The sequence below is a fragment of the Erpetoichthys calabaricus genome, chromosome 11 (assembly GCF_900747795.2).
Source record: "Erpetoichthys calabaricus chromosome 11, fErpCal1.3, whole genome shotgun sequence".
Taxonomy (NCBI): Eukaryota; Metazoa; Chordata; class Cladistia; order Polypteriformes; family Polypteridae; genus Erpetoichthys; species Erpetoichthys calabaricus.
Genome location: NC_041404.2, coordinates 70,548,215 through 70,573,409, shown reverse-complemented (window position 1 = coordinate 70,573,409; position 25,195 = coordinate 70,548,215). Strand labels below are relative to the sequence as shown.

The 25,195-nt window shown below is 38.0% G+C and overlaps 1 protein-coding gene across 1 annotated transcript; it reads left to right on the top strand.

Moving 5' to 3' along the window:
• The first annotated feature begins 231 nt into the window (after positions 1 to 231).
• On the top strand, positions 232 to 25,195 carry pcsk1nl (proprotein convertase subtilisin/kexin type 1 inhibitor, like). Its single transcript, XM_028813316.2, has 3 exons — positions 232 to 398; positions 17,874 to 18,445; positions 21,687 to 25,195. Exons 1-3 carry the CDS (start codon positions 318 to 320, stop codon positions 22,084 to 22,086), a joined length of 1,053 nt encoding a protein of 350 aa, XP_028669149.1. The 5' UTR covers positions 232 to 317; the 3' UTR covers positions 22,087 to 25,195.

Sequence of the window (25,195 nt, the reverse complement as noted above, 5' to 3'; positions counted from 1 at the left end):
TAAACACTTATACACACAAACATCTAAACAGGAGTCTCATACAACTAATTGGTGTGTTGTCCATTTTTATTCCTTGCACATTGCACCAAGCTGTTCATGTCAGGATGAGATCATTTTACACGCACACACTTACTCCCACACACATCATCCCTTGTGTGCCAGGCAGCTGATGCAGTCATTGACGTGGTCCTGTGTGAAGCTCCCCTCCCTCCTCTATCTCAACCCCCTCCTTCCTTCACTGCCTCTGCCTCTGCCTCTCTCACTGCTGCTCACACATCTTCTCCTCCTCACACGGGCAGCTTCATTCCTCTGTCAGGATGACGGGCCCTCTCGGATTCACAGCCCTTGTCCTCACTGCAGCGCTCTGCCTGAGCTGGGTGCCTGCCACGCCTGGAAAGGTAAGATCTTGTGGTGTCAATCATAACCTGCAGTGAAATATTTTTAATTTATCTTTGCTTCAGAGAGAAGGTCAAATGAAAACTGGTAACTTACTGGGGTGTAGGTTGTTTAAAAAAAAAAAAAGTGCGTCAGCTATTGAATGGCTTTAAAAGACATCCACCAAATTATGTGTACTCAGAATGCTGCCTGAGTACCTGAGGACTGCATTTAGCAGGTAGTCCATACATCAAAGCAGTTGTTGCTCATTATCTATCTATCTATCTATCTATCTATCTATCTATCTATCTATCTATCTATCTATCTATCTATCTATCTATCTATCTATCTATCTATGACTTGTTACAGACCACTATTGAAATTAAATCAATCTATTAAATATTTACAATTAAGACTTTTATTATTTCTCTCTTCCAGAATGTTTCCGTCTCTTTATATGTCTACCTGCCATTGTTTAACAATATCCTGATGCTGTGTCTAAAGTAAATGGCAGCCTTTCCTGTGCGTCTGTCTGTGTTATTAATGTCACCTGCATGAATGCATCCATAAAAACAAGTAAGCTCTTTAAAAAACATGTTCCCCTGACACTAGGACTCTGAGGTTTGGACAAATTCGCTTATGTTATATTCTCACAAGGGCAATACATTCACAGACGTAATTCAAAGTTATTCCACATTATGTCACCGCATTTGCCCATTCTGCAGAAGGAAAGAGAAAATGCAATTCTCCTCAAATTCCACCTTATTTTTGCCTATTTTTCTTGTGACCTTTTCCAGTCTGGTATGCAGATACTGTACTGTTTTAGCCAGATTTGTATCTTTATCTTATATGTTATTGGAATATTTATTGCATGGTTTTTAGTTTCTATAATTAAAATACTATAATTATACTCATGAATGAGAAAGGTACCATTTGCACTGCAAAGTGCTTGCTTGAATGCTGATTTAGAATATTTGTTTGTCTTCCTTTCGTTTCTTATGCCTCGTATCATTTCTGCTGAGCTTTTTCTTGACAACATTTTTGACATATGTAGCAACGCTCACAAGTGTACATATGTAACTGATGATTTTGTTACTGACCTTTGATTAGAGCATACAAATATTAGGATTGAATCTGTATTACTGTACTAAAAGGCCGCATTTTACTCCTCTGCATCAAGGATTTCAAACAGTTTGACCTTGTGGCTCTCATTCTACCTAAATGTATCCTCCCTAATTATGAATTTAAGTAAATACAGTTTTGATGTGGTTATGTCATTTGCAGTTATTACTTATATATACCTATTGACTCTGAATTGTATTACATAGGGGTCAAAATGTTGTGTTAATTAAAACATGTGCAGGACTATTTAACATGTCAGTATTATTTTGGAGCCATCAGATTAATCTGAGTGTCCCCAAATCCTACATGATATTAGACAGTAGCCTGTGTCTGTTGTGCAGAGGTTAGACGTGAAGCTTGCATGCGTGGTTGTGTGTGTGTTACTAGTACATCAGTCCTTTCTGTGGAAGAAGGAGATAGGACAGGGTAAAAGAATTTGGCTTGATGGAAAAAGAATTCCCACGAGCGATTACTTGGTGGTCACCTGCATACAGAAAGCAGTGCAGCCCACTGTCCCCCAGGATTTATGAGAAAATTTTGTGATAAAATTTAGAACAGACTGGAAGCTAAATGCTGAAGAAGAACTTTACAAATAATTGTATTCTCATCTCTCTTTTCCTTTCTTTTGCTCCCGCTTGAAAGTTTATACTGTACAGGTATACTGGCTTTTATTTTATTATAATAATACACTTCAGTGGCTTCAGGTGCATTTGCTGTAATTAGTAGGTACTATTGCTTGGGTCATACAAATAGTTGATCAGCAATAATGAAAATATGAAGACTACCTGGCACAGATATATGGGGTAGTGAGTGTAGTACTGGGGTTCACAAGGTTCACAGAGGTTTAGACGGACGGGCTTAAAGACACAAGCAGTGTGGTACACTAGAGTGGCACAATAATTGGCTCAGTGAGTCACAAAAGGTCCAAACTGACTGGTACAAGGGCAGATGTTAGAAGTGTAGAAATACAGTTATGAAGACAAGAGTCTGACACAAGAATCTGCATAATGACATGGCAGGTTTAATAACGTTAAGGAAAATTGTCTCAAGTATAGTGTAAGTACAGCCTGCTGGCAAGCACACTTTCACAAGGTCACATGTTTGAGGCATTGGTGGAGCAGCATAAAGACCAGCATAGCAAGGTGTAATATAAAGACTGGCCCAAGAGCAGGGGTTTGAGATGCCAATGGGTTGCCATAAGAACAAGTGCTATCAAGGGCAGACAGAAAGGTGCAAAAATAAATGCAATGAAATGCAGACAGAGTAGTAAAGGTCTTATGCAATGTGTTTAACACAGATTGGCCCAGTGATGGGAGTTAAATGTACAAACAGGCTGGTACAGGAACAAATGCAAACAGGTGAAATGAACTGGAATAAGGACCAGGCTCAAGTACAATGTTGCAGGTCTACATAAGGAGAAGAACCAGGAGCAAATAAGCTGGCACAAGAAAAGGTACAGTGGAGTGCTGACATAGCACAGGACATATGCAATATCATTAAGACAGGTTTGCCCAAGGATAGAAATGTAATGTTGAAGACAATTAAGCTCAATGACAGCTGCATTGAGGTTGAAACAGGTGGGTAAGATCATGTGTGGTAAGATTAAAAATGACTGGCATAAGGACAGGAGTATTAGATGCACACATGCTGGCACAATGTTTGGTACACAGAGGTGTAGAGAAGCTTTTATAGGGCAAGTGTAATGAGATTAAGGTAGGCCAGCACAAGGACACGTTAAGTAAGGGGCCTGTCTGCTGCCACAGTCACAGATACAGGAAGATGCTGACAGGGGCAAGTATAATGAGGTTAAGACAAGTTGGCACAAGGATACTGAATCATGCAGCGATGACCCTGAGATAGAAAGGGGTAAGTAGACAAGTGAGGAGGATCAATATTGACTGAACAGCTTAAACTGAAGGCACATCAGGATTAATGACATTTCATAATTTCAAAATCATTTTCTGTGTTCCCTCAGATGTGATAAGAAGATAGCATATCTTGTGTAAATGTATGCTCACAGATAATTTATACTGAGGTTTTTTAATTGAACTTTCCACTTGGAAAATGCAGAGAAGACACAACTTCTCCCCTTCCTCTGCATCCCTTTCCAGATACTGCACAACATTGTAACTACTAAAGAGCTCTCCTCGGACAATCACTAAGCAGAGCAAACCATTCATCCTATTTCAGTCATGCAATATTGGTGGCCTAAAAAACATGGCCAGAAACAGCTCTTCTTTCTGTAATGCCCTGGTTTAACATTTATCACTGCCACCATGATGTGTCAGATGTGTCACCATCCAAGTGAGTTTGAGACACACAGATATGGTTATCATTTGAAAACAAGTTTGGAGAAAAAGTCTCTCAGGATGAGAAAGGAAGGGAAGGACCCAGTATGCTCAGGGGTGTCTTGGTTAAACTTCTGGTCTTTATAGTTTAGTTTTTAGTCTATTCAAAATTAGATGATTGTGGGAAAATACAATTTACTTAGACATCCGTATCATGGAGATCATTACAAGTTTTTCTACACTTAGGTATTCTAAATTCCAAGTCCCTGCATTTAAATTTGCCTTCTTCAGTGTTTCCACAATAACCATAGCACACCTTTAATATTGAGGAATATGCTGGATCAGTCAAGTGTGTACATAAGTAGGCGTATGTCAGGTTTAAGGGGTGCAGCAACCATTGTTATTGCTCACTTTATAAACCAGCTTTCCATTTGCTTCTATTGGTCACAGTGTCCTCCTGCTAAGTGTGGCAGACTTTCATCTCCTCCAGCTTAATTTTTCAGTGCACTTGACAGCACCTGCCTGTGTCTCCTTTTAGTGCACTGTGCCCAGTTTCTTATTTTCCAAAAGAATCCGGTGGCATCACCTCAATGGGCTCTGCTCAAAGTGAGAGGCAATCTCTTTACTCACAGCTTCTGTTGGATTTATGAGTTCTTCATTGTTTCATGGAAAGAATGAGTCCAGCAGCCCTGTGCAAGAATGTCATTTATGAATTCTTGTATTTGTTATCTCATGATTTGCATACTTCCCAGACAGCACCATAGTTGAGTACTGAGGCATAGTTTCATCAGTAAAAGGAGAGTTTCATTGAACGACTCATCCCTGCTTCACCACGACTGTTCACTTCAGCACTTGCAGTATACTACATCAGTCCTGTCTCACAATCTCATTTGTAAACAACACCCTAAAATATTTGAACTCCCCCAATTGGACCAACTCTTCCTCCCTTGCCTTTGTACAAGATGACTATATCCTCACCTTTGGAGGTGCAGTGCACATTAATTTCAAGAAGTATTACACTCAGCTGTAAACAGCTGAACTTCCAGCAAAGATTAAAGTACAAAGACTCCTTCTTTATGTTTTAAAAACACATGTAGACATGATTGTAACCAATCAAACAGCCATGAAAGAATACAAATTTGGTCACAATTTAACTGTTAAGATTGCTCACTACACCCCTCAATTTCATTTCTTCAACTGGAAAGACTGGTTGAGAAGATGAAACTAGCAAGTCATGAAACAACAGCTTATCAAGTTGCAGTAAAGGAGATCTCCTTTGGTACAGTGCAAAAGAAGGCTGCTGTGTAAACCGAAGGCCCCACGTTTGAATCCTGCTGCTGCTGTTTTTGGGAAAACAAGCAACTGAGAGGGATATTTTGCCTTTAGTTTACCTTTAGTTAGTTCCTGAGCAGAGACATCTGCATGGATAAACTTCATTTAAAGAACCTTCATATCAACACCCATGCAGAGATTTATTTTCCTGGGAGGCTAAGTAGAGTGATCCCTCTCTCCTACCTGTCCTTTTAGAAAATGAACTTGAGCATCTTCCAAGCCTTCCAAAGAGTGCAGAAAAGACACTCCAATCAAGACAGACTATAATGATCAGGGGTTTCAAAATTTTTGGTCAGATCACAACCTCTCCTAGCTCTGTCACAAATCTTAAAAACCAAGAGCTCAATGTTAGATCAGTGGACATTAGTTCAGTGTCAACAGCCTTGTACTGAAACTATGATGAATTCATCTTTGAGAAATTCCAGGAACTGTTCATTTCATTTTTGGAAGTTAAAGCTTGCCACAAAGGTTGGCTTTATTATAGAAATTTGAATTATTTTAAGTATGATTTTAGTTTTTGTCTTTTGGTTTAAATGCTTGGTTCAGTTAGATCTTTTGGTATATTTGACCTCACCCTGTTATAAGGCAACATTTTTGACTGCTCATTAAGCTTTTTACATTTCATGGTCATCATCTGTGATCGCTTATTAACAATTTAAACTCTTACTCCATCCAGAGATAATACCTCAAACATGCAACCTGTTGTGGACAATACATACAGTATAGTTATCATATCAGAAATTCAATAACCATTCACTGCTCAGATTCAAAGCAGGTTGTTCATTCCAATCACACTACTCCAGGGACTGTATGCCCATCACTATGCACATGTATGTTGAATTTGTCCAGGAAGACCCCAGCTTCAGTAGGTGGCACCCTTTCAAGTACAAACATTATTGTCAGCAAGTAGACCAAACATGCTCAATATTTGTTAATCACATAAAAGTAATCATCAGTCAAATTTACTTCTACGCAACTTAAAGTCAAAGGGATCATTCATATTAACTGGTGTAAACTCCAGATGTATGGTACCCAGCCGAGGATGATTGAGTATCCTCACACTCATCCAGGGACTTCTTCTGTTGGGTAACAGGAGAGAAGACTTCCTCAATGAAGAAGTCTTGTATCAGAACTAATACTATACATAGTGTAGATTTGAGGCAGACTACAGGTCCTAATCTCCAGGAGCTTTAACTCCTACCCCAGCCCCATTAGCGTAATGATACTTTATATCCAAAATGTTTGTTTTAACTTCCAAGTGTTATTGTTTCCAAATCTGTCTTCTCAAGTCAAATACTGCATAGTCATTCAACCAACAGCTAACCCTACCCCTTCCAAGTGGTAAGATCACACAGTGGGTGTAGATGGTGAGATCTCTCCATCCATCCATCCATCCATTTTCCAACCCGCTGAATCTGAACACAGGGTCACAGGGGTCCGCTGGAGCCAATCCCAGCCAACACAGGGCACAAGGCAGGAACCAATCCCGGGCAGGGTGTCAACCCACCACGGGACACATACAAACACACCCACACACCAAGCACACACTAGGGACAATTTAGAATTGCTAATCCACCTAACCTGCATGTCTTTGGACTGTGGGAGGAAACCGGAGAGCCCGGAGGAAATGGTGAGATCTAGTCCACACTAATACAAATAAGTTTAAAAATGCATATTTATTTTACTTGTTTGGCATTTTAGACTATTGAAAATATATCAAAAATTCACTCCACAATGTTTAAATATGAAAATACTGGTGTTGTATCTCAGCTAGGGTTCCTCCTCTGGCTGGGGTTCAGATTTTTGTTTTATGTCTTTTTTCTTCAATTTTAAGACATTGAGATATATTAATGTTACTTTTGTCTGCTTTGGTTCCTATGCCTGTGTTATATTCCAAGTTTTTTGTGGGTGGTCCCCCAAGAGGAGGGTGTCATTTTGACACGCTAGGAATTTTTTGAGTTTTCTTCTGTTTTACTGTACTTTTGTGATTTTGTCTGGATTCCTGACCATTTTGCTCTGTTTTTTGACTTTGCCTTTGGATTGCCCTTGTTGATGGCTCAGTTTTTGAATTGTGTGTTTAGAACATTAGAACAATCTAGATTAGTTTAGGCCTTTCAGATCAAGAATGCTTGCCAGTCCTATCCACTTAATTCAAGTCTAGTTTTGAAAGTTCCTAAAGTCCTACTGTCTACCATGCTGCTTGGTAGCTTATTCCATGTGTCTGTGGTTCTTTGTGTAAAGAAAAACTTCGTAATGTTTGTGTGAAATTTATCCTTAACAAGTTTCCAACTGTGCTCCCTGTTCTTGATGAACTCATTTTAAAATAACAGTCTCGATCCACTATTCTAATTTCCTTCATAATTTTAAACACTTCATTCATGTCTCCTCTAATTTGCTTAAACTGAAAAGACCCAGCACTTTCACTCTTTCTTCATAATTCATTGCATGTAGCCCTGGAATCAGCCAAGTTGCTCTTCTCTGGAATTTTCTAGTGCTGCTATATTCTTTTTGTAGCCTGGAGACCAAAATTGTACACAGTACTCCAGATGAGGCCTCACCAGTGCATTATAAAGATTGAGCACAACCTCCTTGGACTTGTACTCCACACACCGTGCTATATAACCTAACATTCTGTTAGTCTTCTTAATGGCTTCTGACCACTGTCCTGAAGTTGATAGTGTACAGTCCACAACAACTCCTAAATCCTTTTCATAAGGTGTACTACTGATTTTCAGACCTCCCATTGTGTATTCAAATCTAACATTTTTACTTACTACATGTAATACTTTACATTTACTTATATTAAATTTCATCTGCCACAAATCTGCCCAGGCCTTTGCTTTATGTGTCTGTGCCAATTTTGCACCCATCTACAAACATCACCCTGAACTCCCTTTATCAAATGCTTTCTGAAAGTCCAGAGAAATAATATCATATGCTCCATTTTAATCATACCTTTTTGTTGCTTCTTCATAGAATTTGTGAATTTCCCCTTGGGATTAATAAACTATCTATCTATCTATAATTCCATCATGTTAGTAAAACATGACCTCCCATGCTGACTGCTCAGTAAAACTCCTGTTCTTGCCATGTGTCGCTCAATCTTATCCTTAATAATTCCTTCCATTAATTTGTCTCTGATGCATACTAAGCTTGCTGGCCTATAGTTATTTGGATCTGCCCAATCACCCTTTTTATATAACAGGATAACATTTGCCATTTCCCACTCCTTTGGAATTTCCCCAGTGTGCAGTGACTTCCTAAAAATATGTGCAAAGGGTTTATATATTTACTCGCTAACCTTCTTAATAATTCAAGGATTAATATTATCTGGCCCTGGTGATTTCTTTGATTTTAGCCTATTTAATCGAAGCAGTACTTCTCCCTCTACAATTTCCAAATAAGTATCTCCTTAGTAGTCCCTTTTTACCACTGGGAGGTGAAGACCTCAGAAAGACACAAATTTAGAGCATCTGCTGTTTCACTGCCTGTATTTTTTAATTCCCCTTTACTATACCTGATGCACTTCACCTCCTCCTTAACTGTTTTTTTACTACTAAAATAATGAAAGAATTTCTTTTGGTCATCTTTCAGCTTATCTGGTATTTTCTTCCCTGACTGTACTTTAGCCTCCCTAATATCCTTCTTAATGGTTGTCCTCATTTTCTCATATGCCCTACAATTTACATTGCCATTATAGGTCGTATATGCCTTACAGAGCTGTTTATTTTCCTTTGTAGCTTCTTTTGTAACTCTTTATTAACCCACTGTGGAGTTTTTGTTAATTTCCTACTAATTCCAACTTTAGATATGTACCTGTTCTGCATTACATGTAAAAGTTTTTTAAACCTGTCCCACTGCTCCTTGACCATCTCCACACTTAAAAGCTTATCCCAGTCTATCCTCCTTAGACTTTGTCACATCTGCTCAAAATTTGCTCTGCCAAAGTTAAACTTTAATTACTATACTATAATTTTATTATATTATGGTCACTTGACCCTAGTGGTTCAATCACCTCTACACCCTCAATTGTATCCTGATTATTACAAAATACTAAATCCAGACAGGCTTCACCCCACGTTGGTGCTTTAGCATACTGTGCTAAAAAACAGTCACTGATTACTTCTAAAAAACTCCTATTGTGTTTCGCTATTTGCAAAGTTATCCCAGTTAATATTTGGGTAGTTAAAGTTCCCCATGACTATAATGTACCCCTGTAAACCTGCCTTTTTAATATTACTAAAAAGATGTGCCTTATGGAGCTTCATGTACTTACAAAGCATTTTTGTAATAAATCTTTTAGTTTATAAAGATTCTTCATGGCCCTTTTTGAATCTAGCTGGGGTTTATGGCGGAATTTCCCCCCACTAGTGGAAGTGGTGTTAGGACTTGGTGCTTTGGGTCATAACAGCCTGCTCTCATATAGCAGTGTGGATGAAGAATATTGCACTTTTCGAAAACACTGATGCTTATAATGGTACCCTTAGTTGATAAACTGTGAATGCCCAATAGGCAAGATTTACATGTTTTTGGCATTTCAATATGAATGTCAAATCTTTAGAAAACAATGTGAAGACACAAGTGTGGACGGATCATTTTAAAAACAAAAACAGCTTTTTCACATTTATCTGTGTTAGTGTAGACCAAGCCTGAGCCTGAGAGAGCTACATACATCATCTGGTCATCAGGCCCTCACCAGCATATATCATCCCATTCCTGATTTCAAAAGTGGATTTTGATATCCCAATCTCGGGACAGTCCTAAAAGAGATTATAGTAGTTAAGATTTTTTATTTAGTTTGTGTCTGCTTGATCGCTCCCAATTACGAAATTCATTCTAAGAGTGGGTTTTTAGATTTTTTCTTAATGATTCTTGTAGTGTTATTAGTTTTACAGTACACATTCTATAACAAAGGTAACTTGAATATTTCCCTGATCATCTGCAGTTATAGATTTTATAGAGGATAGCACCATTTAAGCATCTTTTTACTTTGTATTATATCTTAGCAATTGTAGAGTGTATGCATATATTTTTATTAAATAAGTCTTTTTGAAAATCTATGAATTTTAATTTTTTTACCGTGACTAATTGAACACTCTCCTGATAATCCATAAACATAACTTTAATTAATATGATCATTCACATGTCTTTGTAATGGCTGATGAATATAGAACAGGGAAAGAAGGATCCTGAATTTCTTTCTGATAATCCATTGGCATGAGGTTTACTTCTGAGGTTATGTATACATATTCTTGAGAGAATGTGGACATTGCTTATCATAAATTTTCTTAAAATTCTGGTGGATATTATACAGTTCAAGAGTTGAAATCCTTGACTTCATTCTGTATGTTCTATTGCTGCTGTTTTAAAGGGGTTAATTACATATCAGCTTGAATATTGAATATTTTAATAAGTAGGCTATTTAAATAGTTTTGATAGGCTTAGTGTTTAGAATGGGAGCTACTCCTATAGCATTTCTAACTGAAAGTCTGTAGATTGTGATTGTATTATGGTGCCTAATTGAACATTTAACATTTTAACATAAAGGCTTCCTTTATAGTTAATGCCTGCAGATTATACAAATTAATCTCTAGAATGTCTTTTTCGTAGTCTTAGAATTAGGGTGTATATTTCTGAAGCTGTTGGATATACATTGGATATAATTATGGTCCTGGATATTTGGGTGTCTTCTTGACAGTTTCTAAGAATGACTGTTTTGAGAGTGATTTATAGTTTTACAAGTTTCATTAACGGCAGAGTTAACACCTGCATGCACCAAAGGTCTTCATTTTCTGTCCAAATGCACCTGGCACTGCTCATGTTGCTTTTTGGTAAAATGGAGTTTATTTGATGAAACTACTCAGAGCTACAGAAATCATCATACAGAACAAGAAGCCCTTGTTTCCACAGCAACAGCCTTGCACCTCCTGAGTCCAAGCAGCAGGAGAGTCTTCCTAGCAACTCAGCCACCCTTGTGCCGCTTGGCACGTATCCCATTCCAGCATCTTGATGGTACTGACAACAAACAGTCATTTTTTTCTGATTTCTAAAGCAAACAGACTGGTCACTGTGGTTTTCTTCTGTTTCTTCTGTTCATATGGTTCATCGTAGGCAGACTTTGTGTAATGCAGGGGATGTAGTGACAATTAACTTACAACTTCATTTGTTATGTTTCTGATCTCCTTGTCTCTCTTCTTTATACAGTACAATATTCTTCAAATCTTTTAGTAGTATTTATAATTTGTTTGTTTCATGGCAAAACTACAATATAATCCAACTCTTTAATGAAAACAGCAGATGAAGACACTAATCTTTTTATCTGCTTTGGACTTTGTCACACTTACAGTACCTTCTCTAGTCTGTGTTTCTGTGGTAGTTTGGCTCTAAAAAATAGCACCATCAACTCTCTGACAATATTCCTATTTTTATTCTATGCTAAAATCTAACTGTCGACTCTCAGTTTACATGAAGTTTACAGGAAGTTCGCCAGCCAAATGACACATGCGATTCTTCAAGAAACATAATACTTTGCATAAAGGAGAACTACAGCAAAATTCTAAAAATTTTTTTTACATTGGCTAATTTACCCATCACCAATCAGGTCATTTGGAGTGAAAATCGGACAATCTCGATTGGAGCATCATTACTATTCTTATAGATAGCCTCTATAACTAGTTTACATTTTTCTGCCAGCAAACTAAAAATCTAGAAGACATAACATGTGAAACAACCTCCAAACACCTCTGTAAACAGATTGTAGCCATGGATGTTTTACTGCATGATTCTCCTTAAGTGTTTTAGTTTGGAGGCATTTCTCTCAATACCTCGGCCAAATGAAATGTTATGAATGGAAACTCTTCTTTCTCCTCCTCGTTCTTCCCAACATCACTCAATCAAACCTGATAATAAGTTATTTAACGGTAGCAAACCAATCATCTTCTCATCTCTTTGTACTGTGGTTTGAACAAAACCAAGAAGGTGATATGGCAGCCCAAGAACTTACACAATCATTCAGTATCTTACTTGGTTGACTGATGTGTGAACTGATTCCTCTCATTAAATGTAATTTTAACGGTTTTGGTCCATCAATATTTAAAGGATAAATTCAGTATTTTTCTAGTCTGTTATAACTTAACAATCATAGAATATATTAATTTGCCACATAAAAAATAGCCTGCTCTTGCATTTTATAATGCAGTTAATGGGCACCAGGGTCCCATAGTGAAAAAAGCTTAAAATGTAGTGAATATGTCCATCTTTCAAACCAAAAATGTTACCAAGTATTGATCACCGCCTTGAGAATGAACACATATTGCAAAAGAGCATATCAATGTTGTCTTAAGGAAAAAAAAGCATTTTTATGAGATTGAACCATTTTAAAAAGATACTGGCTATGTGCTTCACTTTGCTGCTTTTTTTCTTCTGTGAAACCTTTCCAGGCTTGGGGCATAAGTTCACCTCAGAAAATCATTGCCAAACACAACTATTTACTTTAGTGAATGTGGATGCCCAAGAGGTAAATTGATGTGTGTGTTCTGTAGACAACTAGATCTTTTGCTTTTGGCTGCTCCCGATAGGAGTTGCCACAGTGGATCATCTTTTTCCATATCTTCCTGTCCTCTGCATTTTGCTTCATTACACCCATCACCTACATGTCCTCTCTCACCACATCCATAAACCTTCTCTTAGGCCTTCCTCTTTTCATCTTACCTGGCAGCTCCATCCTTGACATCCTTCTCCCAATATACCCAGCATCTCTCCGCTGTACATGTCTAAACAAATGCAATCTCTGACTTTGTCTCCCAACCGTCCAACCTGAGCTGACCCGTTAATGTATTAATTTCTAATCCTATCCATCTTCGTCACACCCAATGCAAATCTTAACATCGTTAACTCTACCACCTCCAGCTCTGTCTCCTGTTTTATGGTCTTTGCCACCGTCTCCAAACCATATAACATAGCTGGTCTCACTAACATCTTGTAGACCTTCCCTTTCACTCTTACTGGTACCTGTCTGTCACAAATTACTCCTGACACTCTTCTCCACCCTGCCTGTACTTTTTTTCTTCACCTCTCTTCCATACTCTCTGTTACTCTGTACTGTTGATCCCAAGTATTTAAAATCGCCAGCCTTCACCAACTCTACTCCATGCATCCTCACCATTCATCTGACATCCCTTCATTAATACTCATGTATTCTGTCTTGTTCCTACTGACACTGTTCCTTCATTCCTCTCCTCTCTAGAGCTATCCCCACCTCTCCAGGGTCTCCTCAACCTGCTCCCTACTCTTGTTACAGATCACAATGTCATCTGCAAACCTCATAATCCATGGGGACTCCTGTCTAATCTTGTCTATCAACCTGTTCATCACCATTGCAAATAAGAACTCATCCCTGATGTAATCTCACCGCTACCTTGAATGCATCCGTCACTCCTATCATAGACTTCATCACTTTCACACTTCCCTCGCACATATCCTGTACCACATATTTTTTTTTTGCCACTCCTAATTTTCTCATACAGTACTACAACTCCTTTCTAGGAATCTTGTCAGATGCTTCCTCTAAGTCCACAAAGACATAATGCAGCTCCTGCTGGCCTTCTCTATACTTCTCCATCAACATCCTCAGAGCAAGCACCGCACCTGTAGTGCTCTTTCCTGGCATGAAACCATACTTCTGCTCACTAATCATCACCTCGCTTCTTAGCCTAGCTTCCACTACTCTTTCCTATAATTTCATGCTATGGCTCATCAATTTTATTTCTCTGTAGTTGCTACAGTCCTGCATATCTATGTTATTCTTAAAAATCTGTACCAGTACACTTCTTCTCTACTCCTCAGGCATCTTCTCACTTTTCAAGATTGCATTAAACAATTTGGTTAAAAACTCCACCACCATCTCTCCTATCTGCTTCCATGGGTATGTCATCTGGACCAACTGCCTTTCCATTCTTCATCCTCTTACTTCCTCCTTGCTAACCTGCTGCACCTCCTGATTCACTGTCTCCCCATCATCCAACCTTCTCTCTTTCTCTCATTCTGTTCATTTATCAGCTTGTCAAAGTACTCATTCCATCTGCTCGACGCACTCTCCTCACTTGTGAGTATGTTTCCACGTTTATCCTTTATCATCCTAACTTGCTGCACATCTCTCCTTGCTTGGTCCCTCTGTCTAGCCAATCAGTACAGGTCCTTTTCTCCCTCCTTAGTGTCTAGCCTTTCATACAATTCATCATTTGCCATTTTCTTTAGCTGTTGCCAACTCTCTCTTCCCCTTATGCCTTATCTCCTTGTACTCCTGTCTATTTTCTGCACCTCATTCACTATCCCAATTCTTCTTTGACAACCTCTTCCTCTATATATTCTGCTGTACCTCCCAATTCTGTCACCATGTTTACTTATCCTGCTTCCTCTGTCCAAGTGTCACATCAAGCACCCTTCTAGCTGTCAACTTTACTACTTCTGCTGTAGTTGCCCAGCTATCTGTGAATTTGTGAATTTCCCCTTGGGATTAATAAAGTATCTATCTATCTATCTATCTATCTATCTATCTATCTATCTATCTATCTATCTATCTATCTATCTATCTATCTATCTATCTATCTGTCTGTCTGTCTGTCTGTCTGTCTGTCTGTCTGTCTGTCTGTCTGTCTGTCTGTCTGTCTGTCTGTCTGTCTGTCTGTCTGTCTGTCTGTCTGTCTGTCAACTCTTCATTGCCACCCAGTGCCTGTCTTACCTCTTCCCTGAACTCAACCTTACAGTCTTCCTTTTTCAACTTCCACCTTGGCTCTGTCCTCACTCTCCTCCTCTTCTTGATATCCAACATCATCCTACAGACCACAATCCTATGCTGCCTAGCTACGCTTTCCCCTGCCACCACTTTGCAGACTCCAATATCCTTCAGACTGTCCCTACTGCATAGGATATAATCTACCTGTGTGCATCTTATTCCTCTCTTGCACATCACCCTTAGTTCATTCCTCTTCTTAAAATATGCATTCACCACAGCCATGTCCATTCTTTTTGCAAAATCCACTACCATTTGACTTTCAGCATTCTTCTCCTTGATACCATACTTACCCATTACCTCCTCATATCCTCTGTTCCCTTCACCAACATGTCCACTGAAATCCCATTCAATCACCACTCTGTCTCCCTTGGGTATACTCTCCACCACTTTTTCAACACACTCCAGAAATCTTGTTTCTCATTAATCACAAACCCAACTTTTGGAGCATATGCACTAACAAACTTCACCTTCAATTTCCAGCTTCATAATCATCACTCTGTCCAACACTCTTTTCACCCCCAAACTGTTGACATACTGTTCCTTCAGGATAACTCCTACCCTAATTCTCTTCCCATCTACATCATGGTAGAACAATTTGAACCTGCCTCTGATACACCTGGCCCTACTTCCATCTTGTCTTCAATGTTGCCTTCCCCCTCTCCTTCTCCTTCTTCGACAAACAGTAGCCCAATTTCCACCAGCACCCTGTTGACTAACAGTACTAGTGACTACTTAACCCAGGCCTCGACTGATCCAGTATGGAAATCTGTATTGTTGTCCGCATATTTATCTAGCAAAATTTTACGATGGACACCCTTTCTGGTGCAACCCTCCCCATTTATGTGGGTTTGGGACCAGCACAAAGAAACAGATTAGTTTGTAGCTCCCCTGTAGCTGAGTTGTAGACAACTAGACAATAATAACTGAAAAAGTCAATAGATCTCTTACATTCTTCTACTATGCAGTGGCTTGTTTCGTTATTTAGCAAAGATTTTTCATGCTGCCACTAGAATTATAATGCACATGTGTACATCAGTGATCTAGTGAGAGAAAGATTGAGCATGTGCGTAGCATGCATTCAGGTGACAAAAACTGAATAGATGATATAGGCGTGCATTTAGTTTCAATCAGTTTTGTACCGGTGTAGTTTACTCATTCAAAAATTTTATTACCATATCCTCAGCAAGAGTGACTCATTTTGCATTCTGGACTCTGTCTTCTTTTGTTTTTTATGTGCATTACCTACCATTTAAAGTGTAGCATGCAAGAGGCTTGGCTCTTTTAAAATGATAAGGCTTTTATTAAAAATACAATGTAGTGTAATCAGTTCTGTACAGATTTATTATTACAGTATTTGTACAAAGTATAATGAAACTCTTATGTGTACAGTTCACCACATCATGGCCACTCTACATAAATCTCACTCTGTAGGCTATGTGAAATAACAACACACAACTTAATGGCCGAAAAGTAGGCACTGTTTAGGGAAGAATAATTATATGATCTGAGCACACATCTATCCGCTATTACAAGCTATGGCAGAACATATCCACTGAAGAAACAGAATTGCAGAAGCAAAAGTAAATTAAAAAATAATGAGAAACATATCCTTACCTTCAGAAAATAGTGCCAGAAATCTTTGATAAAATTTATGATTTCTAGTTTAATTTGTTTTTTAACAAGCATGCCTCCAGAAATGTGTTTCATATGTTTTCATATTTTTTTTCACATTTGGAAAAAAAGAGAGCAAGCTTGTTTTTTTTGTAATTTATAAAATATTCTTCACTCTAGAACACAATTTTATTAATATGTACCATGATTGTAAATAAATAACAATGACTTGAAAAATACCAAACATATCCTTTAACCTTTAGCCACATTCCCTTTATTTTACAGCATTGATCGAGTCTTTGGTGGTGCACTTTCTGTGCATACCAGTCTGGCTAATCCTTAATCTCTGCCTTTTATTTTATGTTTATTATTTCTGTTGTTTTATGTTAATTCTTTTAACATGTATTCTTGACCTTTTTCCTACTTAATGATTTATTTTAACTGATTAATTAGTTAATTATTTATTAATATGTTTTTATTGTTTAATTGCACATAATCAGAACCCACAAATCACCCTGGTGTGCACTCAATAAGGGCAAACACACAAATTCCTATTAAATGCCTCCCTAAACTGCAGTCTAATCCCTTCAACACTGAGTTATTTTTTCTTTGTCTTGGTTACCCAGAATTGAGTTAGTCTGTCTTCCTTAACAGTACATGCTTCTTATACTTTTATCTTCTCATAAAGAAATTTATAGTTTATTGAGGTTTAGGATTTTATCTTGTTGTTTGGGTTTCCTCTACTTAAGAATTTTGTACTTTAGTATTTTAATTAGAATTATTGATTTTTAGAGATCTGAATTTTGTTCTTCATTTTGAAGTGTTTCTAATTGAGCCGTTGTGTTTATAATTATTTGGTGAGGCCTATCTGTTTTTGTCATTGAAGGTTTATAGATTTTTATTTTTGTTTCCTTCCTTTTTGTGTAATTCTTCTTGTGTACTTAATTAAGACATATTGCATATTATAGTCAAAAAGGTAAAAATATATTTTTATTGGTTTTACTGCTTTTATAAAGGTGAGAAATTTTTATCATTAATTCATAACATAATTTATTAACATAAGTGGTTAAGAATGGATTCATTGTGAAATTAAAGACACATGAGTTGTTGAGTAGACAGATTAATGGATGGGTGAATGAATAGACTACATCCATTAGTGGAGGAGTGAGTGAATGTACAGCTAGGTATAGATAAATGAACAGAAAAACAAAAAACGCAACAGAAAGACATTCATTTTTGCATTGTCCCCTAAATTGTAACCTACATGATGATGCCTGCCACAGATAGCTTTGCAACATAAAACACAAATTTGCATAAAAATGTTTACTTCTCTCTCTCTGTCTCTCCCTCAGCCAGTAAACAGTGTTGGCCAGCAAGGAGTGTGGAGTCACGATGAGGTAGGAACAGCTCGCCGGTTCAGGAGAGATCTGCGTGACTCACTGCCGTATGAAGCTGAGATGATGGCATATCCAGCAGCTGAGATGCAGCCACGCTTACGCAATGACATCTACCAGCCAGGTGACAACTGGGACCAGAGGCTTGGTCTAGCCCTTCAACAGATGGTGGAGGATGGTAGAAGGCGAAATCAGGAAGCTGTCTATTTGGCAAACATGCTTCGTCTTCTCAGTGAAGTGGGGCAGGAAGGGTATGTGTCTCCAATAAAATCCTCCAAAGAACCAAGTCTGGCTATGGGTGATTTCCAAGGTCAGTACCCATCAGATTATGATGAAACTGGGGTTTCCAACAACATGGTGAAGCCTCAAGGAGGTTGGCAGAATCTCCTGGATCCTCAGCTTGCTCAGGCCCTGCTGAATCATTACAGACAACAACGCCTTTATGAGACCAGTCTGGGACCAGCATCTCGACTCAGCCTGCAAGATTCAGAGGGGGAAGCCCCTGAGGAAAATGAAGATGAAACTCTGAGGTAAAAGATACAAGGCAATGGAGTAGTTTGGGTAGTGCATAACAGGAAGGGACTTCCCTGAGTTCTAAAAAGAAAAAAAAAAGAAAAAAGTAATATAGCTCCAAAAGATGAAAGGGCTCAGGTTGGTTCAAATAGTGAATCATAGTTTACTTTGGGTTCATCAGCTTATTGCATGGTATTCTTGTATATTCTGCATACAGAAATTATTGTAACTGTATTGTATTGCAAGTAAGCAAATACTCAGCTGTAATAAATAAGTTAAAAGTTTGTTTACTGGACTACATTTTAAAATCCATTTAACTTTACTTTGACTTTGATTTTAAAAGTATTTTAGGCCTAGTTCATCTGGAGCAGTTCTTTCAAACTCTGGAGCTATTTCCCTGTAATCCAGTATATTCAGGTAGATTTGAACACACCAATCACACTTGGGTAATGTACCAAAAAGACTGGACCCAGAGTCTTTAGAAACTGTGGTTTTGGTGTGGTGCCAATCAAATTCTGGAGTGGTCATGTGAGGTATAAATATCATCCAACATGGGGACTGATTTAACTACAAGAAAAACTATGCATTATGGGCAGCATTTGTGTATGTTATGGTAGTTACACTATATGATTTCTGCATATACAGTAAATAAATACACACATATGTACAAATGTAATACAATACACATAAAACAGCAATGCCAATCACATAAATGCCAATCAGAGTCAGCGCTGTACCCAATTCAGGCTCAGAGCATCTCTATCTTGCTTGCAAACATCATATTAAAAAAAGTATAAGTTCACTTGTGATCGATCCAATCAAACCACATATTTAAGTGATAAAAAATGAATAGCAGTATCCTGTACATCTGATGATCAAAGACCCTAACCTAGAATGACTGCATACAGATGGGGCGTCCTCTCAAATACAATCATCTTTGGGCACAATGCAAAACCCAGAAGGCACATTAACTTTGATTCTGTGTAGTAAATGTTGATCAGACATTCCAAAATGGACATTATTAACACATATTTATAGGCCTAAAGACAATGGACATGTGACTTGATATAAACTAAATAGAGGTTACATTCATTTAGTAGACTAGTGGACAGTACACACGCAAAATCATACATGGAAATGAATCTCAACTGAAATGTCTTCTGTCTAAAAGCATATCATTGTATGCCTCTAGCAGAGCCTACCAGCTTATGCAGAATCGCCTACATGAAATGTGCCCTTTTTTGTAGCATTTAAAATAGTCCATAATTATTACGTCCTTGTCTAGTTATCAGTCTAGTTCAGGTTATTCAGTTTTGTTTATTTAAAAAAAATCACATAATTATATGTGGCCATGTACAGATGCATCTGATGTCGACCATTCATGATGATTTTTACCAGGAAAAATGACTGTTGTCCAAAGAAAGATGTTCATGACGCAACCATGGGGTGTTCGCCATTAGGTTTGGTTCACTTGAATATGTGCTGTGTGAAATGCAACCAAGCCAACAGGAGACTGAAACAACTAATTAATCATCCTCTGATCTGGCACAAAAGCAAATTAACTATAAGTGTGAAAATGCCTCTAACTCCCTAAACCAGGCAAAATTGAGCTTGGCAAGTATATCAGACCACATACTTCATCTTTTTGTCATGCCTAGTAGAGTTCAGTATATTGCTGTTTACCCTTAAGTACTGTATCTCCTTCTCATGTCTGACAATTGTTATTTTCATGCCAGTTATGCAGTTTTTTAAATTAATTCTCTACAAAACTGTTGTACCATACACAGTATTTCACACAACACTGAAGAGGTAAACAGCTCTGTCCTACTATTAATCTTTAAAATTCAATTTCATGGAATGAAGAGGTAGAACACATTGATTAATAATGTGTAGTTTGTACATGATGCACTGAATAAAAGAGAAAAAGATTTATCAGTACAGTGTAAATTAGAATTTAAGCATTTGATTTGGTGGCATAGTTGTTAACAGTCCTGCCTAGCAGCTCCAAAAAGAAAAAAAAAACAGATTCTTAACAGTTTTCTCATGTTATTCAATTGGCTGACACAGGATAACTAAAGCTTTTACAACAAAAAGTCTAATGACAAAATGTTTTGTGAACTACATTGTACTGCATTTTTCATTTTAATACCTACAACCCAGATCTTCCAGAAGAGGTTTTGGTTACTGATTAATCCTGAATAGATAAGATGATCAATCAAAGTGATTTTTACTACAGTTCTATTTCACTATACATATTAGTGATCTTACAGTTTTAAATATCACAAGAATTTTGCTGCTTTTTTTCCTCTGCCCTGCTCTTTGCCTGACTGCAATTACTAACACTAAAACAATGTTAATAATATACTATTACTGTGTTGTGCTACAGTGGTAAGAACTGATGTCTCACAGCTCCAGAGTCCTGGGTGTGAATCTTGGCCAGTGTCAGTGAGAGTTTTACCCAGATGCTATGATTTTCTCCCAAATCCTGAAGTATTTAGTCTGATGGTGACTTGGTGTGTCTGAGTGAGTGTGTCCTGCATTGGGCTGGTGCCCTGTCTATAAATGCCCAGTTTTACCAAGGTAGGCAAAGGGCTCCTGTGATTGTGAACTGAAATAAATGAGTTCAATGGATGAATTACACGACGTTAACTAGTAGCAGCTATCACTCATCTGACATTCTCTGGAAGAGAAGTACCACACAATCACTCACCTAATGCAGTAAACGCATTTGCTGTAGCAGTGGCACTTCCTGCTTGTGATGCGGAGCCAGGAAAGAAGCTAATCTTGAGGTTAGCTGTGTACATTCTCTGGATACTACAGAGACAGAGCAACAAACATTTTACTTTCATTAACACATTCTCTACCTTTATATAATATCTTCTTCATACTCTGTGTTTCCCTGTTTTTAATTTGTTTTGAAGAAAAAATAGAGTACATTATTGTTCTTCAATATTCCTTAATTAGAAATGCAGATTGTTTTTTCATTGGTAGTAAACAACTTGTATTTTAAGCCAGTAATACAAATGGTATTAACAAAAGAATACACATTTTTGGTTGTAGTTAAAATGTTATATCTGTGCATTAACTCACAGAATGGCATGTGCCTGTACAGAGGAAATTAAGAAGTTTAAACCTGGTCTCATCTAGTGTGTGAAATTCTCTAAGAAAAAGAACATAATTATTGGGTTATCAGAAAGAGGCATTTGTATAAATATACTGGAGTATTTCACACATTTCGTCTTCTCTCTGCTATTTCAGATATCTGCTTGGGCGCATCTTGGCTGGCATGAATGAAGGTGGACAGCAGCTTTCCCGTTTGTCCAAGCAGGATTTAGCTTCCATTACTGGAGGCAGCAAGCTCGACCACCAATCAGGCCTTAAGAGGTCCCGACGCTCACTTGATGATGGAAGCGACATTTCAGACAAGACAAACCTGCTGCGGGTAAAAAGGCTAGATGACACAGACGAGGAGACAGAAATCACAAGCGAAGATCCCCGGAACCTGCAAGAGGGTGCATATCATGCTGTTCAGGCAGGCCTACAACGCATGAAACGAATTGACACAGAGCAGAACGGGAAGCCAATCCGGAGGCGTCGCTACGTTGGTTATGACCCTGATGAGCTGGCTGAACGCATTTTGAAATATTTACCAGACTAAACAGATACCAGTGGAAATCTGCGAGGGGGCTCACCATTCAGGGGGGATGATTTTAAACTGGATAATGCATCTGAAAATATATGACCCCAGCAAACATGCTCTATAATGCCTTGTGAAACCATCCATTCCTCATTGTGTAGTCATCTCACCCCTTAGAGCGCCTTCCATTTAATCATTGTAGCTTCATCTCATAGCAGCCTTAGTCCAGATAATGAGCCAGGTTTTGTAATTAAAAAATATCTACCTTTCCTACTCCATTGAAACAAATGTACAATTGTCCAAAAAACTTAAGGACTGCTGAAATTCCTGTAATTTAATATTTTTTTTCTTTAATTTCCCGACTTTTTAGTCCACATTTCCTGGAGGTGATGATCTTGGTAGGAGACATACATTGAACAAGTTGCAATAGTACTTGCTACTTTGTTGTAAAGGGTGGGGTTACCTAGCAGCTTGCCATGCAGAAGGGAGTCATCCTATTTAGTCTCTGGTGATGCTCTTACTTGCTTGAAGCTAGGAGGCTTAGTCCAGTTTGAAAGTGAAATTCTCTTCCATTGTTCATCCATAACTCAGCTGAAATATCATAAAATAATAAGAATTTAACATTTAAAGATTCACCAGTGTTACATATTCAGCATTGTGACCAGCTTCATCTGGGTTCATGGAAAGGAAATAATGGAAGGCATTTTATCTGTTATGGACTGGCTGATCATTATCTTGTAACAGTCCTAATCCAACTAAAACCAGGTCAGCATAAAAGCCATTGGGCAAGACCTGAGGAGATTTTATTTTCCAGGGACACCCTCTGACTGCATCGATGATTCACCCTACTACCATAAATATGTATGCAGAGTCTTACATCTTTAAACATTAAAGTTAAGTTAGCTTATAAAGCAAAAGTATAGTGCAAACATTAATATAAAAATACATTGCACACTCCAATAACCACATCATTGTCCTTAGTTTCTATTCTTATAGCTCATATTGTAATTTGTGATAAAATTGTGCAATTGAAAGCTCCAGCCAATTGAGTGAGGATTTCCAAGAGTATCTTTACTCCCAGGATTTGCAGACTTTTACTTTAATCCGTTCCAACGAACAGTACCCAGTCTCTGAGTGGAAGTATGGAACAGGACTGTGATCCAATCCTTGAAGCATACTGTACATTAATCCCCTCAGACAGGAAAAGGCAGGCTTCACCTTTTTTCCATCCAGAACTTGAGCCATTTTAAACACCTCCTGTTGCTATCTCTATTAGGCTAGACAACTTATTTTGTCTCAATAAAATGAGAACATGTTCTCTACAGTCCTTGAAATATAACTAATATTATATTCTCCAGTTTAGGGACAGTCAGCCTTTAGTTATACTTGCATATAGGCAGACCGCTATTATCTTCTAGAACAACAACAATAATTGAGTTGCTTTCTAAATACAAGAGAAATAAAACCAGACCAGATATAACTTATCTCTGGATGATTGTGCCGTAATTTGGATGGCTAATGGATGTGGCATACAGCCGTATCCTCAAGCCACTATATTGTGAGCCAATGGGTAGATCATCTCGCTCTTTGCTCATGGTTAGCTGTTCCTATTGGTTTGAGGTACATCACAATATAGCTGCCCCTTATTCTCCAGCCACCTGTATGTGTTGAATCAATTTAGACAATCAAAGCCCTTTACCAAAGACATGCCCAATGCATTTCCGTTCCTGCCAGGGTTTTCTTTTGGACCCAAAAGACATCACTAACAGATACACCTCCAACTTCACCAGATCATTCCCCATTTCTTTATACTTATAAAGACAAATTAACACATTTGTTGAAACTATGTTTGGATTGTCACAGTTCAAAATTTGAAAAACTGGCTTCTCTCATTCAGGACTAAAATCTCCTAATAAATAGGATGGACTGGCCAGTGGAAACTGCAATGATTAAAATGACCACGCTTTCTCTTTAAATGTGCAGTTTGTCCAGAACCGTGTGCTCCAGCTTAGCACACCAGATGTGATTTGAGCCAGGCGGCAACAATTTGTGTAAATGTTATGGGCGCCTCTGAGACAGGCATGATCTGAGGTTATTCCAACTTTGAATGTATCATACTTGTGCTTAGCGTCTGCCACAGAGGCCACTAGCAATGTAAGATGTATTCTGCTCTGCTGCTACCATGTTGCTTGTGAAGGGAGTGGAGTAAAGACCCAATGTAATGTGGCTATTTATGTTGTGTGTTTGTGCCACCTGAAAACATCACTCACCTATGAAACACTGGTTTTAAAAAGGGACAAAGTTTATTTCTAGATGCCTGAGTTTTTTTTTAATTAGTAGTACTTAAATTAAAAACTGATTTTGGCTAAAATAAGTGCAAATAATTCTTGGAGAAATAATTTCATGACAAGAATTTTTCTTCACATCCTTTACAAAAAACAGAATGTTCAATTAGTCCATGATGGAGCACTGCTTGTATGTCACAAAGGCAGGTGAATACAAACACTGACATTAGTAGTCAGAGTCAGGTTAAATATGCATAGAACATTAGTTGTTAGTCTTTAGCCAACAACATTTGAGGTAGGATTTAGAAAAAAAAGTTTGGAATATAGGTAGACATCCAACTGGTGGTTGGCAGTTCACGTTGCAGGCAGTGCCATTTTAACCATGAAACTAACTTAGTTGCTCAGGGTATGATTAGCTCACTTGAATACAAGATAAATGGTACATTGACCTAAAATGTAGTTGGACTACCAAGCAAGGAAATGAGGCTCCACAAATGGGAACCACATTAAATTTTTGTGCTTTTTAGAAATGGAAGATTTGTGATTAAGTTTTGATTCATAGTGTATTAGAAATAATTCAAAGAGAACAGTGGATGCGTAACACTGTAAAAAACACTAGTGGATTTTCAACATTTCTTCAGAGTTCTTACTCTACCGGTTCACTTGAACATAGGTAATCTGAAATGCTGCCCCTTTAAATGCTGAGAACAAGACACACAATAAGTTGAAAGCAACTAGAAATAAACCCCTGGCTCTTTTTTCCTGGCTCACCTCAAAATGTTTCATGTTATTTTGTTGAATTGTGATTTTCTGTGTCAATAAAGTATATCAAGTATTTTATCGCA